Raw genomic sequence first — 25,013 nt, 5'->3', positions numbered from 1 at the left:
TTAAATTCTTGTATCCATCAAAACTAACCAGTTCAATCTACTTTCCTAGGTATTCTTTTCTTTAAATCTTTTTCTCTTCCCCCATTCCCAATCTAAATTATATTTTGTAGAATCTATTTCTTAATTTCACATGATAATAGTTTCACCAATAATATTGTGTCCTCCATAAGTTATTAGTATATGTTCCAATTGAACATAATAATCATATTCACCCCCCCATGTTTTGGATAATAATATTAAAATCAGGGACAGTGGATGTGACATTTCTTATGAATGTATATATTGTTATTTTAAATAACAGATGAGAAAAGCTGATTAATCACTCTACTATCTAGGCTAGAAAATCAAGCTAAACTTATTTTCTACCATTTCTAAAATTTTTAAAATCAAAGACCTTACTATTCCCAACTAGGGGAAATGATGAAATTAATAGGGAAATTGTGGTAAGGTCAAAAATCAGCTTGAAGAAACTAAGTGAAGGACAGGACTAATTTTATTTTACATACTTATAAATACCTAATGAAATTGAAAGAGGGTATATGAAATAAGTTTCTTAGTATCCACAAAGCCATTGCCAAACCATTCATTTCCTAGTTCAACAATAAACATTGATTCTTTTCACACTTTACTAGAAGCAATAAATGCTTTCTGTCCCCCTTGATTGCCAAAATAATTTGGAAATGACTAAGAAAGAGGAAGAGATCTTAAATAAATTTCTCTTTGAAAAATTTCATATTAATTTATATTGGCGTCTTCTCATCAAGCTTGCCTATTTACTTCCTTTCCCTACCTTTTCCTTTTACTTTAGCCTTTTTTTTTTTTAAACACCAGTACCTTTTCAACTGTTCACATGCTTCTATCTTATTCCATTGTAAATAGTGTACCATTTATGCCCATAATCCTATCTTGCCAGCATCATTATACATAGAAGATGGAGGGAATGTATGGCAAGTGTTTATCAACAGTGGGTAATAGAGAAGTCTGTATCAGAATTATTTGGAATTTGCAACACTTTTTTTACTTGTAGGAAGTGTATATACTTCCTGTAAGAGGGAAGCTACATAAGAAAGTTTTTTACCAAATGGGCTTTGTCCTGGATTAGCTTATTTATTTTCATATTGCTACTGGTAAGATATTAAACATGGAGAATAGAAGCACATTTCCTTCTAAAAATCTACTGAATAATTTTGTGTGATTTTTGTTCTACCTAGTTATATTTCATAACTATTGCTTAGGCAAAAATTAATTTTTAGCAAATTTTGGGTGCTTTGAAATTATTAACTATGTACACAAAAATGATAATTTATTCTGTTTTAATGACAATATTTAAAATTGCAGGCGCAGATTGTTCTTTTGGTGATATTACTACTAGCTATCGTTGATTTTGTCATCGGAACATTTATCCCATTGGAAAGCAAGAAGCCTAAAGGTTTTTTTAGTTATCAAAGTAAGTTAAAAAAAAAAAAAAAGTATCAATTTTAGTATAAGATAAAATTATTAGTACATTTTAAAGAATTTTGATAATGTATCAAAGAGGTAGGTAGTTTTGTTTTATGTTTAATTCATTTTGGATTTCTATGTAGTACAATAGAATTTAGTTATATTTGTTTTTAGAATTCTTTTTTTTTTTTTTTCATCAAAAAGTGACAGAATTTAAGATAGATGTAAGAATTTTTCAGAATTTCATTTCCTACCTGCCTTACTTTTGAAAGGAGAAAGATTCATGGAATTTTCACTTCCTTATTGAATTGGTTATAATATGATTTGTTTTTAATTTTTTGGCTTATATTTCTACATATTTCAAACTGTGAAGGCAAGTAAAACATCTTTTTCTAACTTTTAAATAAAACAGAAGCTTCTTTATCTAATTTCAGTTTTCATCTAATTTATTCTTTGATGGTACTGTTAGATTTCTTATTTTGTTCTATTCTCCCTCCCCCCAAAAAAACTAAAATTTCTAATTGCAGCTTTTCCTGCAATTATTTGATTATAAAGATATGGCTAAATTCTTACTATTTCTTACATTATACAATTATGTACAAAAAACTGTGAAATAAAAAATAAGACCATTTAACCCCATAAGTGAAGCCAATGAGATAAGAGCATTGTGAAAGTAATGTGGACTGAGAGTCAGGAAAATCTGGTTCAAATATTGCTTCAAATTGTAAAACTGTGTAATACTTTGCTAGAGATTTGAATTCAGAGGACTATGAGTTTTTTCCAGCTCTTACCATATGAATCATGAAGATTGCAGATGAACTTGTTCCTTTAATTCAAGCCATTTCTTGACTTTTTCATAGTAATCCTGATTATAGTCACCTCCAAGCCTGATAAGCACAAAATTGGGACAGCATTCTCTTCAGAAACTATTTGTAATTTTCTTTGCAAGCTATAGGGTTATAAAGAAAACTGCCTTCTTCACTTGTTTTTTGGAAAGAGCCGATTACCCCTACTATTTGTAACAGTGCATTATTATATGTAGTTTCACTTTTTATTTGAACAGTGTTTAGTTGTGCTGACTCCCTTCCCGCTAAAACATTGCTGTCAAGATTATTCTGGCTCCTAGATTTGAGGTCATAATATTTATAAAAATAAAACATAAGGATATGTTTAGAATGGAGCAAGAAAAGACAGGAGAAGGAAAAGCTCCATAGAGATTTAAAGTTGTATGATCCAAAGGACATAGAGCAAGCCTGATTTTAGGTGATTATCATACTCATTAGGTCTTGAGATCTATCTTTTTGTAAAATACACATCTTTTTTTCTACCTGAACCCATAGTAAAGATTTTTTCATGTATATAGAACAAACTACGTTGTATGTTTTTGTTATTATATATTTGACTCATTGATAAATGCTAGCAAAAATGTGCATATGGTTCTTAGAAATGAGGCAATGTAAAATGGGGATCTGTCCATCATTTTGATTCTAAACTCTTCTATTCCTCCCTCCCCTCTTTGTATCTTTCCCTCAGTTATAGGAAATATTCTAATTATATTTATTTTATTATAATGATCTGATTTTGTCATTAAGGAACCACGTGGTATACTGGCATAAACAATATATGCTAAATTTTTAGCCTATGTATATCATGAATTAAATGTGATTCTGAGATTCTTCTTCAATACAAACTGAAAAGTTTCTGTCCATTGACAGGTGAAATATTTACAGAAAATTTTGGTCCAGATTTTCGAGATGAAGAGAGTTTCTTTTCTGTATTTGCTATCTTTTTCCCTGCTGCAACTGGTATTCTAGCAGGGGCAAATATCTCAGGTGATCTTGCGGTAAGTCACAAATTAGGCTATCATTTACATGAAAAATACTTTCCCCCTTTATTGTTAATAATTTTAATCTGGTTTCTTTCAGGATCCTCAATCAGCTATACCCAAAGGAACGTTGTTAGCCATTTTAATTACTACTCTGGTTTACATAGGAATTGCAGTATCTGTAGGTAAAAACCCTTTATTTTTAAATTAATAAATTTAAATTAGAAACTTCTTATGTATTACAGTGTAGATGATATTCATGACATGCATATCTATGAATCAACAAGCAATTTAAGCTCCAGGTAGAGTGCAAGATACTGTGCTAAAAACTGGGATATCAAGGCAGAATTGAAATAGACTTTGTTTAATTTGTATCCACTTGGGGAAACAACATACACATTTTTAACTTTGAGGTTTTTGGGGAGGGGGCACAGATAAGGGAATGCTAGCAGTAGTAACAGAATCAGGAAAAGTCTCATGTAGGAGGGTAGTACAAACTGATCTTTGAAGAAAACTGATTTTCAAAATTTGATTAATTTAAAAGTTTAAATCATCCAGTGAAAGTACGGTTTGAAATTGAACATTATTATCTATAACTATAAATAACCTTTTAAATTAAAGGAATGTAAAAAACCCTGCTATAGTTCTTCCAGTTATTAGAAACCTTGTTGAAAACATCACATGCTCTGTCTTATTAATTTTTTTTTTTTTTTTTTCCCCTTGAGGCTGAGGTTAAATAACTTCCTAGGAAGTGTTAAGTGAGATCACATTTGAACTCAAGTCCTCCTGAATTCAAGGCTGGTCCTCTATCCACTGCGCCACCTAGCTGCCCCTCTGTCTTATTAATTCTTAGCAAAGAATCTGTCCACAAATAAATAAAGGCTTAGAGTTTCCTTTAAAAAAAAAAGGAAGAAAGAAAGAAAGAAAGAAAGAGAAAGAAAAGAAATTTTAGTATCTTCAATAGTTTTCTTTAAAATACAGATTTTTGGCCAGCATTCAAGTTATGTTGTACTGCTTCTTTGGATTTGTACATGAAACACAAGACTTCGGTCTGAAACTTAGCTCTACTTCTTGTTTTGGGGGACATTAATTCAGTTTGCTCATCTATAAAATGACTGAAGTAGGTGATTTCTATGTCCATTCTACTTCTAAGAGCCCTTCCTAGATCTGCTAGAAGTAACAAGCACATCTCTCCCATGTATTGTTGATAGCTAATTAGCAATAATGTAGTAAACATGATGATTCAGAATTTTTAAAAAAGAATCACATGTGGGATTTGTCATGTTTCCATTGTGGTCTATGTACAATTTACAATGTAAATTAAATGATATGATCCAAAACCTCAGTTAAAAAAAAAGGAGGCAGACTTCAAATGCAGGTCTCACCCCTAACTTGAGCCCATCACCGTTCCATGATATCATGATACCTCTTATAAAAAAAAAGGTTTGATAAGAAAATTTCAAAACTATGAACAGTTCCTAAAACAAATTTGAAAAAGTTCTTCCTTTAATATTAGGTTCCAGGGCCTCTTGTTCCATGAAGTCTTTTCTGATTTTTGTTATTGTTAACCTTCTTTCCCTCCTCAGGTCACTTTAATTTTTTTTTTTTTAATCTGATGGATTACCTCATTTGAATCTAAGCTTCTTGAGGGGCAGATATTCTCTTTGATCTTTGTACTACACTTGGGATAGTACCTTACATTTAGTAGATACTTACAAAATTAAATATTTGTAGTAAGAAAAATTAACCAAATTACCTATTCTTATACAAGATGTTTTTTGTGTTTCAGGTTCCTGTGTTGTTCGGGATGCTACTGGGAATATCAATGACACTATCACCATGGAGCTAACTAACTGCACTTCTGCAGCCTGCAAATTAAATTTTGATTTTTCATCATGTGAAACCACAAAGTGTGACTATGGCTTGATGAACAATTTCCAGGTGAGTGTAGCTTTCATGTTTCAGTAACAATTGAACAATCTCAGCAATGTTTAACAAAACCAGGGTCTACAACTTCATATAAATCCCTTTCGCTCCACTTGTATAACCCCCATCCTAGGCTATCCCTCACCACCTCCTTCCTGAACTTTTTGCAGTCCCTTCTAATTTACTTTTCTGCCTCAAGTTTCTTCCTGCTCCAGTATACTCTACACCCTACTACCAAAGTGGTTTTCCAGGCACAGGTCTGATGATATTCCTCCCTTCTCTTTGTCCTTTAAATCCTTTCACAACTTGGCACCAATACCTTTATAGACTTATACCTTGCTTTCCTTACAGCCAAACTATCCTCCTCCTTGTTCCTCACTCATTACATTTCCTCTCCCTTTAAATTGACTATTCTATGTACTGTAATGCACTCCCTTCCCTGATCTACCTCAAAGTACCTTTTATTTCTTTCAAAACACAGCTCATATTCTACTTTCTACATGGAATCTTTTCCAGAACCTTCTGAAAGCTAATCTCTCTCCAAAAATTCCTTGTGATGGTTATTGTTCATTCATTTCAGTTGTGTCCAACTCATCACCCCATTTTGAATTTTCTTGGCAAAGATCCTAGAATAGTTTTAAATTTCCTTCTCCAGCTGATTTTATAGATGAGGAACTGAGGCATACAGGATTACATGATTTGCCCAGGGTCAGCCAATAAGTATCTGAGTGTTGAACTCGGGTCTTACTGACTCTAAGGCCCAGTACTCTATCCACTGAGCCATCTAACTGCCTCTACCTTGTATTTAATCTATATAAATCTATATAGACATATGTGTACATATATATATATATATATTTGTATATGTACATGTTAATGTGCTTTGACAGAATGTAAATTCCCTAAGGATAGCGGGTTTAATTTTTGTCTTTTTATCCATAAATCTTAGCATAGTACCTGGCATGTAGTAGGCTCTCCATAAATGCTTCTTGATTGAACTTAAATGAAGTAGAGAGAAGGTTTTTGGAATGGTAAGTGCTTACCCTAATACCCATGACCAATCTAAGGGAATAGTTATCCACAAAATAAGATAGCTTAGAAGCAGTGTAGAGTATAGAAAAAGTATGTTCATAGCAGATGTTTAATTATAAAATTTCAGCTGTCTGTGGAGTATTTATGTGCAAACAGCCCTAATCTCTTCTATAGTCCTTGAGGGGATCTTGTTATTGAGACCCAGAGAAATAAGTGATTATTGAGAACTCTTGAGTCTTCAAGAAAATATTAGATTCTATTTAGCATACTCTAAGAAGGTAGAAAGAAGTATGTCATAGATTTTAGTGAGATGTCTATAGAATACAATTAAAATAATTTTAATTTTGATAGTAGAGGAAATGTTTCAGTTGGCTAGAAAGCTCAGTTATTTAGACTACTTCTACATGAGGGTTTTTTTTTTTTAATCATTACTCAAATATGAGGTACCTGCTTGGTTTAAATTTTCTCATTTACTAGTATTATTGATACTTCTGAATTTACTTTGGTAATCAATAATGCTCTTTAAGCAGATGTGCCCATATAAAATCTGTTGTTTTGAAGGATCCAAAACAAAAATTTGAAATTCTGTCTTTGCTGTGGCTCTAGAAGTAGTATTTAATGTATTGCAGGGTTGCTCTGGTTACTGAGAGGTTAGGTGACTTAGATATGGTCAAAAAACCACTGTAAGGAAGAAGCAGGATTTGAGCCTAGGTCTTTTTGACTCAAAGTCTAATCCTCTTTCCTTGTGCTTTTTTAAAGCCTTCAAAAGTTTGCTCCCTTCTAGACTTATTGCATATTGCTATACTCTGTCTAGCTCTGTTCTTCAATATTCATCATCACCTTAAAAAAAAAGTGATTCTTATTTATTACTTGTTAGAAATGTTGGAGAAGAAATTAATGAATAAAAATAAGGATTAATAACTAACTTAAATCATATTCCTCTGGACTATTTTAATTATAAATCCCAAGTAATTTGAGTTCATATATATTTTAATCATAAATTTTAATTATTTTAATTATAAATCCCAAGTAATTTAAGAGTTAATATACATTTTACAAGATTGTGTTTATAAAGAGCATTTATTTAAGAGATAAAATAATACAGCTATGAATTTCATCTCGTTTTTCCATTATATATCTCTAGCAAAGAACTGATTTTTTTTTTGTTATAAAATTTCATGAAATTTAAGAATAATTGTTGTTTCATTGAGTGGCATAAATATTAAAACATTACATAATCGTTTGTTTTTCTAGTCACAAGACTAGGTAAAATTTCTAGAATGAAAGAAAGTATTCATACACAGTTAGTGATTCAGAGCTATTCTGACATTGATATTGTGTTTGAAAGGCACAAATGTTGGTTTCTGCCCAGTGTCTGAAAATGCCAGATTCTTGTGATGTTGTTTTAAAATACAAAAGTTTGTTGTCTTCATAAAGCCTGGTATATACATTCATGCATGAACTGAAAAGCAAAATGTTGGGACAGTTGGTATGGTAGAAAGAAAACTGTATTAAGAACAGAAGACCTGGGTTAAAGTGCTGCTTTTACTTTCTTACTCATTTCATTGTCTGTCTAGACTTTGGGCAAATCTCCTTGAATTCAAAATTACGTTGTTGATCTTAATATGTGATTCTCAAGATTTTTGCTCTCAGGATCCCTTTGTGCTCTTAAAAATTAAGGACACACTCCCATGAGCTTTTGTTTATATGGATTATAGCCCATCCTTTTTTACTATATTATATCTTAATATTATTATAAAAAAGTTTTAACACTATGACAATCTGGAAGAGTCCACAGGAACCCTCTAGATCAAGGGTTCTCAACCTAGAGTCTGTGAAATTGTGTGTGTGTATCTGTATTGTGTGTATTTATGTGTACTTACTTATATACAAACTTACATATATATTCCTTAATAATTTTATATATTTGGTTTTATATATTTAAAAGAAGAGATCTATGACACAAAAAAACTAAGTACTATCCTAGTTCTAGATAATCTTTAAAATCCCTTCAGTTCTAATACTATATAACTCTTTACATTTTATTACTTAGTTTTTTCCATGTGTTTTTATAAAGATATAAAACAGCTGTAGAGGAATCATTTGCTATTTTGGAGATGAAAAATTAATGAAGAAGCTAGAGGAGGCATTTAGACTAGAATCTTCCTTATAGTCAATACAAAAATTGTATCTATATTCATAATAGAATATTTTGTAGACAAAGTGATTTTTGAAGGAAAGATATCTTAACTCGAAATGATAGGATTCAAAAAGATTCTCTCTACAGCCAAATCATTAATCTCGATTTTAGAAAGATGTATACTAGGGTTCAAAAAATTAGTTTTATGAACGTATGTTGGGACAGGTCTGTAGTGTGAAAAAGATTTAAAGATTTTAGTAGATATCTAGTCTCAAAATAAGTCAGCAGGATAATATAGTATCCAAGAAAACTAATGCAATCTTGGGTCCAGTGTCCAAGACTATGGAAGAGGAGGTGATTATGTCATACTCTGCTTTGTTCCATCTGTATTTGGATTACTAGGTTAATTCTGGAAACCATAGTTTAGGAACAACATTGATAAGTGGGCAGGTTTCCAGAGGAGTTCAAACTGGATAGGTATTAAGTTAGCAATTTCTTGATTATCCACAGGGTTAGTTATCCTAACATCTGTGTTGAAGAAAGGCAAAATGATTTTAATATTGCCCAAAGTGACATATGTTTGGAAAGGTAATACAGTGCAATGATAACTAGTATATACATAGTACTTTAAGGTTTTTGTAAAGAATTTTACAAATATCATCTCATCTTAATTAATTTTGTAACAATCCTAAGAGGTAAGTCAAATAACCATATTTTACAAATGAAACTGTACCACTGTAACTGTGAATGAGTTGGCCCAGAGACCTCCAGCTAGTAAATTGGATTTGAACTCTGGCCTTTTTTACTCTAGATCCAGTGCTTTATCCACTGTGCTGCCTAACTATCACTTTATAATGCCATGATACATTGAAAAGTGCTGTTGATTTTTTTCCCCCTTTATTAAAATAATCTAGAGATAACTATTAGTTTGTTTCTGATGATACTTTTGCATTGGTTTTTAGTTTATCTACTTGTTGATGAGATTACTTTTAATTTCATTTAATTTCGTTGCTTTTAGGTAATGAGTATGGTGTCAGGATTTGCACCCCTGATTTCTGCAGGTATCTTTTCTGCCACTTTGTCTTCTGCATTGGCATCTCTTGTGAGTGCTCCCAAAATCTTTCAGGTAAGTATATCAAAATCAAGTTATTCAAGTTATTACTACGAGTAACTAATTTATAGAAAGAGTGCTAATAAAGAGAATATAAACACATATTACATTTCCTGCTTGAAGATACTGTCCATTATCAGGACATATGTTCTCAATCATTTTTCCATATTAGCAGAAAGTAGATTCATGAAAAAATTATCTATATCATTGATCTTTGCATCCTTGTGACCAATATGAGTATATATAAAATAGTAGGTAAGACTTAGAAGTAATATAATTGTATAGAGGAAAGCAAATTGGACTTTTTCCTAATTAACATGTTATTTCAATCTACTTAACTAGCCAATTGTAAACATGTTTTAGAGTATTATCTTGTTTAAAATATATCAATAACAAGTAAGGATTGTTTTAACTAGCACTGTTTCCTACTAGCATTAAGAGTAAACATAAAAAGCAAATTAATTTTGTTTTAAATTGTGCCAGTTAATTCTTAATGTATCAGTTCAGTATGCTAATTTTTTAAATTTTAAGATTGTTATATGCATTTTAAAGCATGTTTTTAATATACAGGTGTATTCTGAATATATGTGTATTTGTATACATGAGTAAAAATGTATATTTGCATTTATATGCTGTTTTATATAGAGTATAATTTAGTTCTTTTTTCAAAGTACTGGGAATACTGGCTAGAAATGAATAAAATACAAATGTTATGATCAGAAAAAGCTTTTGCTGTGACCAAGAACAGCGATACAATCTTTATTCCCTTCATGATACAGAGGAGCTAGCTGCTAGTATAAATTCTATTTTTTTTTTTTTTCTTCTGAGGCTGGGGTTAAGTGACTTGCCCAGGCTAACACAGCTAGGAAGTGTTAAGTGTCTGAGACCAGATTTGAACTCTGGACCTCCTGAATTCAAGGCTGGTGCTCTATCCACTGTGCCACCTAGCTGCCCCCAGACAGACTTTTTTAAAGTTCATCTTCTCTTATTTCATAGAAGAGGAAAAAGGTTGAGTGGATGATTTGCCTAACTTAGGGGAAGGGAAAAGTTTAAGTATGTATCTAGTGCTTTCTATGTGCCAGGAACTGTATTAAAGACTTTTAACAAATATTATCTTATTTAATCTTCACAACAGCCCTGAGAAAGGTGGGTGCAATTATTATCCCCCATTTTACAGTTGGGGAAACTGAAGCATACAGAGGTTAAGTGACTTTTCCAGGGTCACACAGCTGTGTCTGAAGCCAGATTTCAGCTCAAGTAACTCCAGACCCAGGATATTATCTATTATACGGCACACTACTAATTTACTTCTTTGGCCTCTGGACCCCAATCTACATATAGTCCATGTTAAAAATGAATTCATTTTTAAATGTTAGAGCTGTTAAATGTTAGAGCTTTTTGATTATCTCATCTAACCCTCTAATTTTATAGGTAAGGAAATGGCTCTAAAAGGTTGCTCAGAGTCACATAGCTAAATTAATAACAGACATAGTATTGGAATCCTGCTGCCCTGTCCAGCTTTTCTACTTTTGAACCCTCCCAAAATATCGAGTTTACTGGCTAGATTTCCTTGTTAAGGACCATGCCTTAAACCATACAAACTCTGATTCTCATTGATTGGCCACCAATCCAAGGTCCCATGGCCAAGCCCCATTTGATGTGCTCTCATCAGAGAAGGTGCTGAGCTCTATGAGCAAAGCAGAATTGAATTTGCCCAAAAGAAACAAAAGATGTGCAAAATCAGAAAGTCCACCCCAAATGTTCATAAAGGGACTATTGTGTCCAAGCTGTGGAAGAGCATTCCAAGCTTGTATTGATCTAATCAGCCAATGGTAACTTATCTCTAACATAGTGATGTCATTTTGGTCCTCTCCAAGAATGAAGGTCAACAACCAACCAATCAAGGATTCTGATTGACTCAGATGGAGTGATTCAGTCATTTCTGCTTTGGTCAGAAAGCCTGAGGGTCTTCCCCTCCCAGATTTATTCACTCATTTATTTAGATGTGGTTATGCTTTTTGGCTTGGTTTGGTTTGTTTTTTTAACTAGGTGGAAGTGTCTCCACTTTTAACTTTGCCTCAATTGCTATCTAAGGTTAAATACTGAATGTGGGTTTGGCCTCAGTCTACCTGTTGAAAACCTCAGCCTAAAAAGGTCCAAGTCCCCCACTGCATCCAGGACCATCTCCAGTCCTCTTGTTCTATATCTGGCCACTGGTCCCCAGATGGCTCTGGAGGGGAAAGTGAGGCAGGTGACCTTGCCCAGCCCTCTTTTCACTGTATGTCATGGCATTGCCTTCCTGTTGTGGTCCTCTTCAAGAACTAAGGACAAACAGGGGCAGCTAGGTGGCGCAGTGAATAGAGTGCTGGCCCTGAAGTCAGGAGGACCTGAGTTCAAATCCATCCTCAGATCCTTAACCACTTGCTAGCTGTGTGATCCTAGGAAAGTCACTTAATCCCAATTGCCTTATCAAAAAAAAAAAGAAAGAAAGAAAGAACTAAGGACAGGCAACAGCAGCACATCATGAAACACGTATATATGATTTTCTTAATTAACAAAACCTATCTTTATCATATACATTATAGAGTATTTTAACCTTCAATTAGCTGGTTCTGGTGGTGGTAGAGTGTGTGTGTGTGTGTGTGTGTGTGTGTGTGTGTGTGTGTGTGTGTGTATGATGATAGAAAATATAGAATAACTGACTGTTTCTGGTAGAAAGGACATAGAACTACATACAACTCTTGTAACCAAGGGTAAGGTTTCTTTCATCTTAACATCTGCCTAGATCAATTAGCTATCCTGAACTTATTTTAAGCTCTCCTCTTTTTTTATTTTTGAGTATAAAGGATTGTTTATACCTAGCCATACCTAGCAAAACTTTAGAAGGGTTTTTGCCATTAAAAAATATTGAATGAGAGTGGAAAACATGTTAATAAAGTAGATTAATATGAGCCTTTTTTTTTTTTTATTTGGGGGAATGCCCTTGACACAATCTTTTATTTTAATGTTTACTTTTCTTTATTTAGGCATTGTGTAAGGACAATATCTACCCAGCTTTCCAGATGTTTGCTAAAGGTTATGGGAAGAACAATGAACCACTTCGTGGCTATATCCTGACATTCTTAATTGCACTTGGGTTCATCTTAATTGGTTAGTTATTTAAATAGATATAAATGAGTTTTGTGATTTTACATTTTACATTTGTTTCTGACCTTGGATTTGAACAAAAGTATCTGTTTACTCTAACTCGTTTTAACTTAATCAAGTCCCATTTGCTTCTGGAAGGGACTGTCAGGAAGGAAATACTTAAAACCCATTTATTTGTAAGATTTACCAATATAATTCATATCGTAATTCTGGAAATGTAAAATCTTTAATTCAGTTCCAGAACTTTTGAATAACTCTTACCATCTTAACTGCCATAGAACCTTTGTGACCTCATTTATTATATGAGAAGAGAACAAAATTAATTCAAAAGGGTAATGGACTCTCAATCACACAATAACCTTTCATCTGAATTTGTAAATAACTTAACCTCTTTATATGTGGTTCTTTACAGCTGAATTGAATGTTATTGCTCCAATAATCTCCAACTTCTTCCTTGCCTCATATGCACTGATTAATTTTTCAGTGTTCCATGCATCGCTTGCAAAATCTCCAGGTAGTAATTTTCCATTTAAATTTTTAAAATGTGTTCATGTAGAAGTTGACTATCAAAGTACTGTTTGGTGATTTTAGAAAAGACTTTTAAACCTACCAACTATATTTATATATATGTATGTATTTCTATAATTTTTAAGTAGATATATAACATTAATAGAAAAAATAACATTTAGAACTTTGTACTATAACAATTGAGAATGATAACATACTAGTTCTCAGATTGCAGGTGAGTTTATAGTGTAGAGAATATAAGACTTGCTCAGAATTACATTGGCAGGTTGACCAATACATGTTAAATATGTTAAAGTTCAATTTGTGTTTTTAAGAGTTCTTAAAATACTTTGTATCTTTGTCATCTTTTAAACCTAAGTAGCTACATGTAATATATCTATGTGACATATTAGTATATATTCCTATATATAACTGTTATAAAACAGGTACTAGTTTTGTAGAATTAAATTATAAATTGGTGATCTTTTCCAAATTAAATTTCAGAATTAAAGATTTTATATACAAATAGCCTACTATTTCATTAGCATGAATTAGCATTGAAATTACTTGGAGTATCCATTTTTATATTTTGTTTCAGAATATATATTTTGTATGTACATTGGGTTACACATGCATACATATATGCATATTTCCATCAAATAAAACAAAGTAATGTGCATGATAGTATTAGAAATGGAGATGGCAGACCTTTATTATGTGGTTTTCATATTGTAATAACTATTTTTTTGAATTGTTGAATCTTCTTTCAGTTTTAATATTTTTCCAAATGAGGGAAGTAAATATACTTGTTGCTCCATACTTTCTCATGATAGTTTGCTCAATTATTAATACATTTATAAATCTTGACTCCAGAAGTGTAGATAGCACTCTGAGCCTGGAGTAAAGAAAGCCTGAGTTCATATACTTATTGCTGTTTAAACAAATCACTTCTTTTGCCTTAGTTTTTTCAACTGTAAAATGATGATAAATATTCCACCTACTTCTCAGAGTTGTTGTGAGAATCAAATGAGATATTTGTTAAAAGTGCTTAGCATAATACGTGATACATAATAGGTGCTATGCCCAACACCAAGTGGTGAGACATGATTCTTCATTAAACACAAAAGAGGTGAATTATAGGTGTTGAATGAGACATGTGAAATGTGCTTTGGGTTTTTTTCTTGGGAGAGCAGGGTGAGTTGTTGGAAAGTGAAAGTAATATAAGCAGAAATAAAATTTTAAAGTAAGCATTACAAAATAGGAGCTCATGCAAATGTGTTAGTAACATGGCTTTAATTTTTTTTTTTTTTTTTTTTTTTAATGATTAGGTTGGCGTCCTGCTTTCAAGTATTACAACATGTGGATTTCACTTATTGGGGCAATTCTCTGTTGCATAGTGATGTTTGTCATTAATTGGTGGGCTGCATTGTTAACATATGTCATCGTTCTTGGATTGTACATTTATGTTACCTACAAAAAACCAGGTCAGTAAATATGTGATATATACTTTTAGACTAAAATATTGTTATATTGTTATAAGCATTATTACTGTATGCTGAGGATTATCATTGACATGTATTTGCTTTACATTCAAAGACAACTTTGTACTTGATATTAAAATAAGAAAATTTTATTTATAAACAGTAAAAAGACTACTTTAAATTCAATTATTGATGCTATCATTCAAAATGATATGTAAGCTAATCTTATTTCTAGAAAATAATTAAATATAATCTAATATTTAACTTGTCAAAATGAGTTAATAAAAAACTTGTTTTTAAAGTTTAAAACCACAGGCAGAATAATAGCTACAATATATATGTACACTGGCTCTGATTCAGTTGAACAGGCATTTATTGAATGTTTACTTTGTGCTCATTACTGTACTAGATATTATTGTGTTCCCAAAGGAAACCACAGCCTCTTTGAGCTAACTAATTGAGAACACACAAACACAAACTAAACAATAATTATAAGGTCATATTAAAAACATTGTCAAGTAGTTTGAACTTTATAATTAAATTCTAAAAGCACACAACTTAGAAATTCTTAGAAAAGGTTTTAGTTACTAATTGGAAAAAGTTCATCTCAAACCACATCTCATAAACAGTGATAGATATCTTTTTGGTGAAGAAACAGCAGATTGGCATTGGGAACAAAAATTTAGAACCACATCTACAGAGAGAAAGAGAGGGGCCAATTGGTTAGAGAGGAGGGACTGAATTGGATAACATAAGAATCAAGGAATTCCTTGATACAGGTCTTTTGGTATACTATATTTGCTCAGAGCCTGTGAAGGTGTTTCAGAAGAAAAAAAATATTCACAAATATTCACATTTCAGAATTTATATGGTAGCAGCAAAGATAAGTAACTTATGGCAAAATAACTTGTCTGGATTCCAGGCCTAACTCTGATTCATACTGTTTCTATGGCCCCTCTTAGTAGTCTATATAGCTCTGTAAGACTGTAAGCTAGAAGATGTTGGCTTGCCTTGGGAGGAGTTTTTTCATGCAGTTGTTTTGGATTCACAGATCTAGTCTCTATCACGGTTATAAAGATTATTTTTGCAATTATCTAAAGAAGAGAATTGATGGGGAGAGTAGAGGCAGAAGTAGAAGTGAATGTTATTCCAGTAATCCAAATGTAAAATAGAGATTTAGATTGGGATAGTAACTCTAAAATATGCATCTTATGAATTTATAAGCAGTTTTCAAGAGCTACCTTTCTTTTTCTGTTAATCTTTAAAATATTCATCTATTATACAATTCAAATTACCAAACTATGGTATTTTCACAGAAATCTCTTTAAAATTACATTATCAAAGGAGTGAGCATCTTGAACATTCATTAATGTACTAAGAAATCCAAATTGCCAGTGCAACCAAACAAAATATGGAAAAACCACAAATTCTTTCTGTACATTAGATATACATATAGTCTATATAATAACTATTATGGACTAGAGTTCTGTCTAGATTTTAAAGTTTGATGTTACATCTTAAAACAGTGTTCATTTATGTAAATGAAATCACCTTTTTTGAGTTGACCTCACATGCTTACAACTGCATGTATGTATAAATGCACATAAACATGCATAACTACACATATATTCATAGCACATACCTATTCCTATACATATGTGTATGTGTATATATGTATATAAATGAATATATATGTTTGGTTTCATGGGGGTGCATCTTCCTTCCTTTGGTACTGGCATCCCGTGCCTTGGTAGACAGTTAAGAACACAGTCTGTGGTTGTGACCCTCAAAAAACTTACTTTGGATGGCAGACCACCAACAGACACAGTTTTTCACTAGCTCTATACATGCTTTTCAGTGTAGTAGGTCTTGAGAGTTTAGTTTAAGCTATAGTAAGTAGAATTTTTAGTGAAAAATTTAAATAAATATCAATTAAAATTTGAAAAAAAAACAAACCTTACTTTCTCTCCCCTTCCCCCCCAAGTCAGATTGGTAACAATTAGCAATATTGTATATCCTTACAGATGTGAATTGGGGATCATCAACACAAGCCCTGACTTACTTGAGTGCATTGCAGCACTCTATTCGTCTTTCTGGTGTAGAAGACCATGTGAAGAATTTCAGGTAAACTATAAGATATCATAGGTAACTCCCAGCAGCTCTTTGCTATCACTATAATGGAAATGGTTGATTTTATTTTTTATATTCTTTGACCATCATCATTTCTTGTGAGCAACAAGATAGTTTTCTTATCACTTTGGTCAAAAAGTCTTAGGGCTAGAGTTGACTAATCTTGAAATAATTAACAAATTAAATAAAAAGTTTACCCAAGTTTCTTGTTATTTTTCTCTTTATGAAAGATTAGCAATTATTAGCTACTTCATAAGCATGTTATTGTAGAGATCTATTGAAAAATAATATAGAAACAGTCCTTTTATTATAACTTTATCATCCACTTTTAAGTTTATAATGCCTGTATCACTATGTTTATTTGTTTTATTAATTTAGTGTGAACAAAACTTTTTTTTGGATAACTAGGTAGTGCATCTGATAAAGTGCCAGCCTAGAGCCAGGAAGACTCATCTTTCTCAGTTCAGATTTCACCTCAGACGCTTATTAGTTGTGTGACCTAGGGCAAGTCAATTAATCCTATTTATCCTAGTTTTCTCATCTATCATATGAGCTGGAAAAGAAAATGGCAAACCACTTCAGTATCTTTGCCAAGAAAACTCAAAAGAATCAGATACAACTGAAAACAACTGAATAGAACTTTTCTTGGGTTATTATATCATATCAGTGATTTAGAAGATATATATAGGCAGGAATAAATATTAGTTGCCTTAATATTCAAATTTAGAGCCATAGGATTGGACGGGAATATGTACTTTATTTGTTTTTTGTTGATTAATAATCCTTGTTAAGTACATTTCATCTTGGTAGGAGTTCTTTATATCCTATTTATTGCTGTTACTGATTTTAAATCTCTTAATATCTTTATTTAGCTTTGTTCTAGTTTGCTGCTTCTAATAATTGTTTAGCTTTAATTATTGACGCATTATAAAGAAAGAATGCTATAAATACAATATTAACATCTACATTAGTCACAAATTAGGCTTGTGACTATTTTAAGTCAGATCATAGAATAGTTACTTTTTAATTATGCAACTTCAGATTTCTACTTAAGTCATAGTTGAGATCTTTAAAATCTTGCTAGATTACAGTTAATTGATTATAAAATCTCAGGTAAATTTAAGTCTCTTTTAAACTAATATGATCATATTACTTTATATAGTTTTCATTGTTCAGATGTCTTCTAGAAACTTGACTTTTTTATGTTTCATTCTTTTTTTTTCTTTCCTTCACCACCAACTTTCTTTAATTTACTATTAAATTATTTTTATTTTCATTATTTAAGGTCTGTTTTACATTTGAATCACACAGACCTTTCTTGAAAGATTCCTATTGATTTGGAGATAGGTGTTATGATATGAGAAACATCTATTTTAAAAATTATTTTGAGTAATATTTAATCCTTTTAAAAATATTTTTCTGCCTATACTTTAAAATCAATTCCAGAAACAGCCTGTTAATTTTTTTAATTATTTTTAAAAATAATTTAAGTGTATGCTGCAAAGTCTATACAGACGTGACCATTTATTTTATACCTTTTATTATTGGTATGGTTCAGCACCACAAATACCAGTCATCAGTCATAATGATCCCAAAATATCAATGATCAACCTCAATGACACAGAATTCTGAAGTGGGTTTTTAGCTTTAAACTAGGTTCAGCTGGAATACAATTTAATGAAAAAATTAGTAGATGCCCATAGAAATAAAGTTACTTGGCCAAGATCCTATAGGTAGAAAGTAGACAAGCCAGGCTTCACATTCAGATACATTTCAAAATTATTTATTTTTCCGCTGAATATGAAAACTGTAATCAAATATTTGGTGCAATTTTGAATTAGAAGACCTGAGTTTCTAGTAGGAAGTGTTTTTTTCTGTTTTGTTTTTTTGGGGGGGGCAGGTTGTTTGTTTTGCTTTGGACTTTGAAAGCTAGCAAACATATCAGCTTTATACCAATTGTGAATGTCATAATGCTTATTTTTTTAATTTAAATGATTCTACATGCTACATATCAGCAAAGATAGAGATTAGTAAATAAGACAGCTTTGATGTAGTAAAAGGATGTGACACATATATCCATATTTTAATGTACAATAAATACATTAAAAAAGTCTTTTGAGGGTGACAGTTGACTGGGAAAATCAGAATAAGCTTCATAGAAAAGGGAGCATTTAAACTGAATATTGAAGAATATAAGTTACTTTGAAAGCAGACACCCTGGGAACTAAATATTGTATCTTCCCCACTATAAGGCACGGGCACTTAATAGGAGGAAATTACTATTTTCTGATAATGTGAGACAGGAATATTCCCCATCCCCTGAAATAATGTTTGTATCTCATACCAAAAAGAAAGTAAGGTAACTTATGATGAAGAATTTTTAAATGAACACTAATATTTATATGTTTGTATTATAATTTTGTCTCATTAATGTGATTATTTGAAACATGAGTAGAATGAAGTTGCTTCACAGTGCCTATACCTATTTCTGAGAAGACATTAAGCAATGATGTTAGATTGAAGGGTTCATTTACCCAAAAAGGTAGTGATTTTTTAGAGCAAAGAAGGACTTTAGGAAGTGGAATTAACAACCACTGCCAGAAAAGGCTGTTATAGTTTGTGTTGGCAGCTGATAAAAATACAAATAATAATTAAAATATAGATAATGAAATTAAATCCACTATTTCTTGTGCTATCAAATTGTTATGAGCTATTAGAAGCTTAGAAGTTGTATCCATAAAATGATTTACTGTGATATGCAGGTCTTTTATCAAACTGATTTGACCCTGTATGGAATGACACTTTGAATTGTGTCATTAAAGAAATAAACAATAATGCTTTAGCAACAGATCAAACCTTACTTTAATTACTAATGGTTTTTTCCCATAATTAGATAATATTTATTATAATTCTCACATTTGAAAGGGATTTAAGTGGTTCTGATAACTTGATTTCTATGGGCATCTACTCATTTCTTCATCAGATTGTATTCTTGCTGAACCTAGTTTAATGCTAAGAACCCACTTCATAATTCTGTATCATTGGGATTTATCATTGATATTTTGGGATCATTATGACTGATGGCTGGTATTTGTGGTACTGAACTATAGCAATAATAAAGGTATAAAATAAATGGTCGTGTCTGTATAGGCTTTGCAACATTCACTTAAATTATTTTTTTTAATCAACAGGCTGTTTCTGTAATTGGTTTTAAAGTATAGGCAGAAAAAATAAATTATACTTTTCATTATTTTAACTTTGTCTATATATTTCCTTAAAATTATTAATGCTTAATAAATCTAGTCATTACTGAAAAGCTACCAATTTTTAAAAACTAAATATGTGTTAGTTCATTTGGGATTGTACTTACTTTTATTTATAAATATAAATAGAAAATTCTGGTTTTGTTTTAAAAACTTTGTTCTTCCTGAGTGTCACAGAATCCATAACTTTAGAGTTGAATATCAGAAATCACTAACTATTAATTAAATACTATGTACCAGACACTGGGAGATTTATATTGAGAGTACTAATTAAAGCATCAAACAGTCTCTGCTCTGAAGGTATTTAGATTCTTTCAGGGGAGGTATATACATATGTAAGGGTATATAGAATAAATATATAATAAGGAGGATAGAGTAGTTGCACTAGGGGAGGAATCAAGAAAGATTCTGTTGAAGGTAATTGTGGAGGGGGAGAGGAAAGAATCCAGGATATTTGAAGGAGAAAAGAGATTTTATGCAATGAAAGAGGAAAAAGATTTTAGGCAAGGGAGATGACCAGTACAGAGTTGTATTGCTATGTTTAAGGAATATATAAAAGATAATTTTGGCTTTTTTATAGAGTGTGAAAGGAGATAATATATAATGAGACTAGGAAAGATGGATTTTGGTGAGGTTGTTAAAGGGCTTTAAAATACAATTGTTTATATCTTGCTCTTTTGAGATATTAGGAAACCAGTAGAGTTAGTCAGCTCCTGTATTTATTTAAGGCAGATCACTTTACTAACTATTGGAAGAGACTTGAGGCAAGAAGTTTGTTGTAATTTTTAAGTGAGAAGTAATGAGGTAATAGTTGTATAAATAAACAGGAGTCAGATGTAAGCATAGAAATGTCAAGATTTAGCAACTCATTGGATATATGAGGTGAAAGATACAAAATAGCATCCAGGTTATGAACCTTGGAAACAGGAAATATGATGGTGCCTATGGAAAAAGTTGGGGGAAAATAAAGGTCCAGGCCATCACTTTTGAGAATATTCACAGTTAAGGATTTAATCTAGACAAAAAGCCAACAAATAAGAGCGGAATGGAGTAGTTAATACATGAAGAAAATCAGGAGAAAGTAATGTCACAAAAAAATTCAGAGAGAAAAGGATATCCAGGATGAGAAGGGGTAGCCAATAGTGTTAAGTATAGCAGAGAGAAAAAGAAGGATTGGGGCAGAGGGTGTAGAGAGGAACTAGACTTGGCTTTTAGATTCACATCTAAGTTTTAGTGGGTTTTGTTTGGGAAAGATTTTTGGCATGTTTTAAGAAAATAGGAAAAGAATCAATAGAAAGGGAGACATTAAAGATGAAGTATAGCGGTAGATAATGGTAATATAATATATAATATTATAATATATAATATAATGGTAATGGAGCCATCTATTAGAGAAGATAGAGCAAGGGATGGAATCAAGGGTTTATGTGGTGTGGTTGGTAATAGACAAAGGAATGAAGGACTCAGTAAATAAGGAAGACAGAATCTGAACTGGTTAACTATAGGGTCCAGATTGGGAAAAGTGTCTTAAAGTCAAATAAATGAGCATTTATTGCTCACTTTGTTCCATGTACTGTGCTAAGTGCTAGGAATACAACTAAAAACAATTCCTACCTTGAAGGAGAAACAGAGCACATAAAAAGAAACTGGAAAAGGGGGTTAGGGGTGGGGAGTGAGATGATGGAGAAAGAAGTCTAGAAAGTGAGAGATGGAGGCTATTATGGTTTGAACATGGCTGATCTGAATACTTAAATTGCAGGTTAGCAAGTGCAGTTCCTAGAAGGAACTGATCAGTGGAGCCAAAGAAGTAATGTAGTCTTCTAGGGTGAAAGCTAGGTAGGGATTGTTGTTGTTTGTCTTCATTGTCTAAGAAGACTATGATATCAGGGAGGAGATGCTGTGACATACAAGTGAATTGGTTTTAAATGGGGGGAGTCTCTGTAAAGTCAACAGCCTCACTTTCTCCTCCAGAGCCATCTAGGTCCAGTGGTTCCAGGATATGGATGAGGACAACTGGAGATGGCCCTGGATACAATGGGAGATATTGGCCTTTTTGAGCTAAGATCTTTCCCAGATCTATTGGTTTGATTAAATTAAGGGGAAAATGAGAAAAAGAATGGTGTCTTTTGTGTAGTCAAAAAAATAAAATACAGGAGGAGAAGAGAGACTTTGACATTTTTAACAAAGTCTTTAATAACTCTCAGTTCGTCTGAAACAATGCCCAATTAGTGATTAAGTTTAGGTAAGAAATGGGGAAGAGAATGGCCTTTTTCACATAGTCCAAAAAAAGGAAGGGGGGGGGGCGCCTAGGAGAGAAAGACCCTCAGGGTTTCTAGCCAAAACAGGAACATTTGCTCATTCTGAGCCATCTGATTCCAAATTATGCAGTCAGTTCAAACAATGACCAAATGAAACAGCCTGGATTTATTCAGTCCGTTAAAGCCAAAGTGATAAGGGTTTAAGGCATGGCTCATAAAAAAAAAAAAAAAAAAAAAAAAAAAAAAAAAAAATAGCCCAGAATCCAGAATCCCCTAAGATATGTTGATATTCGGGGATCAAAATTTATAGTTCTTTGAGCAGAGCATCCTCACTTGAGGTTATGACTCCCTTTGTGAATGGAGGGAGAGGGGATAAGCAAAGAAGGAAGGAACGTCTTGGATCCCCAGTGGTACAGCTACTATTACAGGTTGTTGTTTGTCTTTCATTTTTGAATAGGTCCATGGCATCTAAAAAGTAATGTCTTAACTTGCAAGCAAATTGAATTTAAATGAGGGAGGGAGCCTCACTCTTTCCTCCAGAGCCATCTGAGTCCATTGACAAGATATATATCAGGATGACTGGAAATAGCCCTTAAAAAAGCAGTGGGAGATGTTGACCTCGTTGAGCTAAAATCTTTCCCACATCTTAGTTTGTCTGATGTCTATTCAATGATTAAGGCTAGGGGAAAATGAGACAAAGAATGGTGCCTTTTACCTAGTAATAAAAAATAAAGTCAATCCAGGAGAAGAAGAAAATCAGGTTTTCTGGCCAAAGCAGAAAGTGTTAAGCCAGAATGTAGGAGAAGGGATGACAGAGGACTAGTACTATCCCTATAGTGCTATATTTAAGTAGTGAGTTAACATAGTCTGTGTCATTAGGACCTAAACAGGATTTCATAGCTTTAGGGAATCTCAAACTCTATCCAGTGCCAATTGACACTTCTGCAACTTGAGTCTTTCAAAGTTGGCTAGAGCACTGGTGTCAAACTCAATAGAAATAGATCCCTACTAACCATATATTGACCTAGAAAAACACAGATTAACATTATGTTGTATTTTTATTTGTTTTGCCTCTCATTACCTCTATAGGATATAAAACATTAATAGAGTAGATTTAAAAAGAAGGGAGAGTGTTCAGGAGTGATAGAGACAGAAATTACCTAAGTGCATGGGAATTGCTGGGTTTGGGGGCAAATGATTTAAGATACAGTGAGGTATAAAGAGAGTGAACAAAGATACAGCATCATCTTGAGGAAGCCAGTGCATGTAGTTAAAAAGCTGCCTGCTTTCATTTCTTTTTTCTTAACTCTTCAGATTTTTGCAGGCAGACTTCCAGCCTCATATTTAACTGAAACTGTTCTCTTCAAATGATGTCTTATGTCATAAATAAATGCCTCTTCTCAGTGATGACCCTCTACTTTTTGCTTCACTGCTCTCTCTTGATTCTTCTGACTATTCTTTCCTAATCAATTTTACTAGATCATTGTCCATATCAACTACTAACTTTGGTTATTTCCCCAGAATTGTCCAGAATTTTCTCCTCTCTATATACTTTCCTATCTCAATAGCTTTCATGGATTCAGTTATACAGAAAACTTGCAAATGTATTCAGCCTACTCTGTCTCCTGGATCTCTGTAACACTTCAAAAGTTAACTATCATCAATTTTAAAATGAGCATTTCAAACTCAGCATCTCCAAAACAGTATCTCCAGCTCATCCCTATTCCAGACTTCTCTATTACTGCAGCACATGCTTAAAGTCATACAGACTCCAACTTCAATATTACCTTTGACTTCTTACTTACTCACTACTCATACCTAATCAATTCCCCTATCTTTTCTCTGTGTCCATACTATTTTTCCCATTTTCTCCATTCACGCAGCTACTACTACCCTAATTCAGACCCTTATCACTTCTTATCCTGGATTGCTGCAATATTCTTATTTGATCTTTTTCAAGGAAATAAGACACTCCAAAGTGAAATATTTTTTTTAAGTGAATTTCTTAAGTGTTCTTTGTTACTCTTCCCCTTTTCAGGCAGTAAATGCCAGTGGCTCCCTGTTATTTCTAGAATCAAATATGATCTATTTTGTCTGCCACTTAAAGCTCTTCGTAACCTGACCTCTTCCTGCTTTTTATACCTTACTGTCCTTCTCACATGGTCCAGTCATATTAGCTTATTTGCTATTCTCATTTATGACACTCCATTTCTTCTCTGTGCCTTTGTCTTTCATGTCTGGAAGGCTCTTCCTTCTCACCTCTGCCTCTTGGAATTTCTTTTAAATCTTATCTCTAGACCTATTTCACACATGAAGCCTTTCTTTATCCTCTTAACTCTCAGTTGTCTCACCTTGATAAAATGTAAATCATTTTGAGGGACTTGGTTTTTGCTTTTGTTTTCTCAACACTCAGTACCCTTCTTTGTGTATAGTAAGTGCTTAAGTAATGCTTTTTGGTTAATTTATTGACAATTGATGAGCAACATTTTGCCACAGCATTTTGTAGTGTGAGGATTACTAGTTTGAGTCAGTTGAGACCTGGATTCATATCCTCTTTTACTAGCTTAGTGACCTGGACAAATTACTAAGCTTCCCAAGCTCCAGTTTTCTCATCTGCAAAATAAGAGTAGTAGTACTTCCGAAGGTTTTTTGTTTTGTTTTGTTTTTAAGATTAAATGAGACAATAGATGTAGAATGAAACAATTTATCATATAAATGTCATTTATTATTACTATACCTTCCTGGACATTGTG

The 25,013-nt window shown here is 32.5% G+C and overlaps 1 protein-coding gene across 2 annotated transcripts in view; it reads left to right on the top strand.

Annotated features, from left to right (window-relative positions):
• Nucleotides 1-25,013, top strand: part of LOC141550619 (solute carrier family 12 member 2) — a 105,693-nt gene that overhangs the window by 54,554 nt on the left and 26,126 nt on the right. For both annotated transcript variants that reach the window (XM_074281447.1, XM_074281446.1), the window contains exons 7-15: nt 1,339-1,447; nt 3,156-3,283; nt 3,366-3,450; nt 5,055-5,206; nt 9,382-9,489; nt 12,501-12,624; nt 13,034-13,135; nt 14,457-14,612; nt 16,634-16,733. In XM_074281447.1, the coding sequence (XP_074137548.1) occupies nt 1,339-1,447; nt 3,156-3,283; nt 3,366-3,450; nt 5,055-5,206; nt 9,382-9,489; nt 12,501-12,624; nt 13,034-13,135; nt 14,457-14,612; nt 16,634-16,733 (1,064 nt within the window). The remainder of the gene's footprint in view (nt 1-1,338; nt 1,448-3,155; nt 3,284-3,365; nt 3,451-5,054; nt 5,207-9,381; nt 9,490-12,500; nt 12,625-13,033; nt 13,136-14,456; nt 14,613-16,633; nt 16,734-25,013) is intronic.

The sequence above is a fragment of the Sminthopsis crassicaudata genome, chromosome 1, assembly GCF_048593235.1.
Source record: "Sminthopsis crassicaudata isolate SCR6 chromosome 1, ASM4859323v1, whole genome shotgun sequence".
NCBI classification, from domain to species: Eukaryota; Metazoa; Chordata; class Mammalia; order Dasyuromorphia; family Dasyuridae; genus Sminthopsis; species Sminthopsis crassicaudata.
This window is presented reverse-complemented; position numbering and strand designations above follow the sequence as displayed.